This window comes from Salvelinus sp. IW2-2015, linkage group LG22 (genome assembly GCF_002910315.2).
Source record: "Salvelinus sp. IW2-2015 linkage group LG22, ASM291031v2, whole genome shotgun sequence".
NCBI lineage: Eukaryota > Metazoa > Chordata > Actinopteri > Salmoniformes > Salmonidae > Salvelinus > Salvelinus sp. IW2-2015.
The window spans coordinates 26,733,900-26,736,438 of NC_036862.1; the positions used below are offsets into that span (position 1 = coordinate 26,733,900).

At 46.0% G+C, this 2,539-nt stretch overlaps 1 protein-coding gene across 1 annotated transcript in view; it reads right to left on the bottom strand.

The window, feature by feature from the left end:
• LOC111949395 (uncharacterized) overlaps window positions 1–2,326 on the bottom strand; it is a 16,147-nt gene extending 13,821 nt beyond the window's left edge. The window contains exons 1-2 of the mRNA XM_023966523.2: window positions 2,228–2,326; window positions 1,449–1,569 (exon numbers count right to left, since the gene is read on the bottom strand). Of these exons, the coding sequence (XP_023822291.2) occupies window positions 1,449–1,569; window positions 2,228–2,326 (220 nt within the window). The remainder of the gene's footprint in view (window positions 1–1,448; window positions 1,570–2,227) is intronic.
• Between the last annotated feature and the right edge of the window lie 213 nt (window positions 2,327–2,539).

Below are 2,539 nucleotides of genomic sequence, written 5' to 3' on the forward strand. Positions count from 1 at the left end.
TTTGGCACCACTTGAAGTGAATGTTGAAGGAACAGTGTTATTGCTTGAAGTGACGCTGATGTAGATGAGGGAGTGGTGGCATCATTTGAAGTTGATGTGATGCAGTTGGAGGATGTGGTGGATCACTTGAAGAGACTGCTGATGTTGATGTAGTAGCGGTGCATCACTTGAAGAAGCTGTTGAGGGTGGTGGCATCACTTAAAGTAACTGTTGATGTCGAGGGAGAGGTGCTCACTTGAACTGAATGCTGATGTTGATGTAGTAGCGGTGGACCACTTGTAGTAAATGTTGAAGGAACAGTGATATCGCTTGAAGTGACTGCTATATTACGTGATGTAGTATGTAGGTGGCATACTTGAAGTACGATATTGAATGTAGCATATGAGAGTGTGGAGATGAGTGTGAATGGTGTGTGCATCTTGAAGTGCTTTTGAGGGAGTGGTGGAATCGCTTGAAATGACTGTTAATGTCGATGTAGTAGTGGTGGCATCTCTTGAAGTTGATGCGATGCAGTTGAGGGATTGGTGCATCACTTGGTGTGACTGTTGAGGGAGTGGTGGCATCACTTGAAGAGACTGCTGAAATTGATGTTGTAGCGGTGGCATCACTTGAAGCTAATTTTGAAGGAGCGGTGGCATTGCTTGAAGTGACTGCTGATGTTAGATGTATAGTGTGTGTTAAATGTTGAAGTGACTGTTAATGTCGATGTAGTAGTGGTGGCATCTCTTGAAGTTGATGTCAATGCTAGGTTGATCTGGAGACTTTGAGTGGTGTCATCACTTGAAGTGACTGTCGATGTAGTTGAAGGAATTGTGGCCACAGTTAATATTACTGTCGGTGTAGTAGTGGTGGTAACACTTGAAGTGAAAGTCAATGTAGTTGAGGGAGAGTGGCATCACTTGAAGTGACTGTTGAGGGAGTGGTGGCACCACTTGAAGCGAATGTTGATGTATTGTAGGAAGAGGTTGCATCACCTGAAGTGGGTGTCGATGTGGTATTTTCTGAAGTTACTATCAGTGTAGTTGAGGGAGTGATGGCATCAATTGAAGCGAATGTTGATGAGTTGAGGAGAGTTGCATCCCCTGAAGTGGGTGTCGATGTGGTATCATCTGAAGTGACTATCGATACAGTTGAGAGATGATGGCATCACTTGAAGTGACTGTTGAGGCAGTGGTGGCACACTTGAAGTGGTTGTTGATGTAGTATCATCTGAATGACTGTCGATGTAGTGAGTGAGAGGTGGATCACTTGAAGTGAAGATTGATGTCGAGGGAGAGGTGGCATCTTGAAACACTCTGATTATGCAGTGCAGGCAGCACTTGAAGTACTGTTGTGAGGGAGGTGGTGGGATTGCTGAAATGAAAGTAGAGGGATTGGTGGCATCACTTGAAGAGACTGCTGTCTCATGCAGTGATCCGTTGGCTACTGTTGAGTAGTAGGTGCAGTACCTTGTAAGGTGAGATCTGGATGTCGAGGGAGGGTGGCATCCTTGAGTGGACCGTGCTGGATTTCGATGCAGAGCGAGTAGTGCATCATTGAAGTGAGTAGGAGTGTGGAGTTGATGTGATGCTAGGGGAAGTGTGCCACTGGACTGTGAGTATGTGCAGAGCTGGGCTCATTGAATGTTTTGATTGTAGATGCGTAGTCTGATGTGACGTTGTTGGATGTATGGAGGAGTATAGGTGGATCATCACGTTGAAGGTGAGGATTGAGTTCGAGGGAGAGGTGGCGATCTCAGCTTGAAGTGACTTGCTGAATGTTGGGATGCAGTAAGCGGTGGCATACTGGAAGTGACTGCTTGAAGCTAGCTTGTTGAGGGAGTGGCTCTGGCTCAGTTAGCAAGGACTGTTGATGTCGACAGGGAGGGTGTGGCATCATTAGAAGAAAATATTGATGTCGAGGGAGAGGTGGCCATCGCAGATTGAAGTAATATTGGATGTTTAAGGGAGAAGCTGCGCATCACCTTTGAAGTGGAGATGCTGAAGTTGATGTAGTAGTTTTGGCATCACTTGAAGTGAATGCTGAAGTTAGTGTAGTAGCTTTGGCACACTTGAAGTGAATGTTGAAGGAACGAGTGTTTATGCTTGAAGTGACGTGCTGCATGTACGAGTGAGGGGAGTGGGTGGCATCATATTTGAAGTTGATGTGAACTGCAAGTTGAGGGACTTGGTGGCATCAATGCTGAAGAGACTGCTGGATTGTTGATGTAGTAGGCGGGTGGTATCACTTTGTTGAAGATGAGCTGTTTGAGGGAGTGGTGTGCATCACTTAAAGTGACATGTTCGTTGATGTCGAGGGAGAGGGTGGCATACTTGTAACGTGACATGCTCGATGTGATGTAGTAGCGGGTGGCACCATTGAGTTAAATGTTGAAGCGAACAGTGATTATCGTTGAAAGTGTGACGTGCTGGATGTATGTAAGTCGCGTGGCATCACTTGAAGTGCTATTAACTGTAGCATGAGGGAGTGGTGGCATGACTTTGAAGTTGCTCTTTTTGAGGGAAGTGGTGGAATGCCGCTTGAAATGGACGTGGTTGTA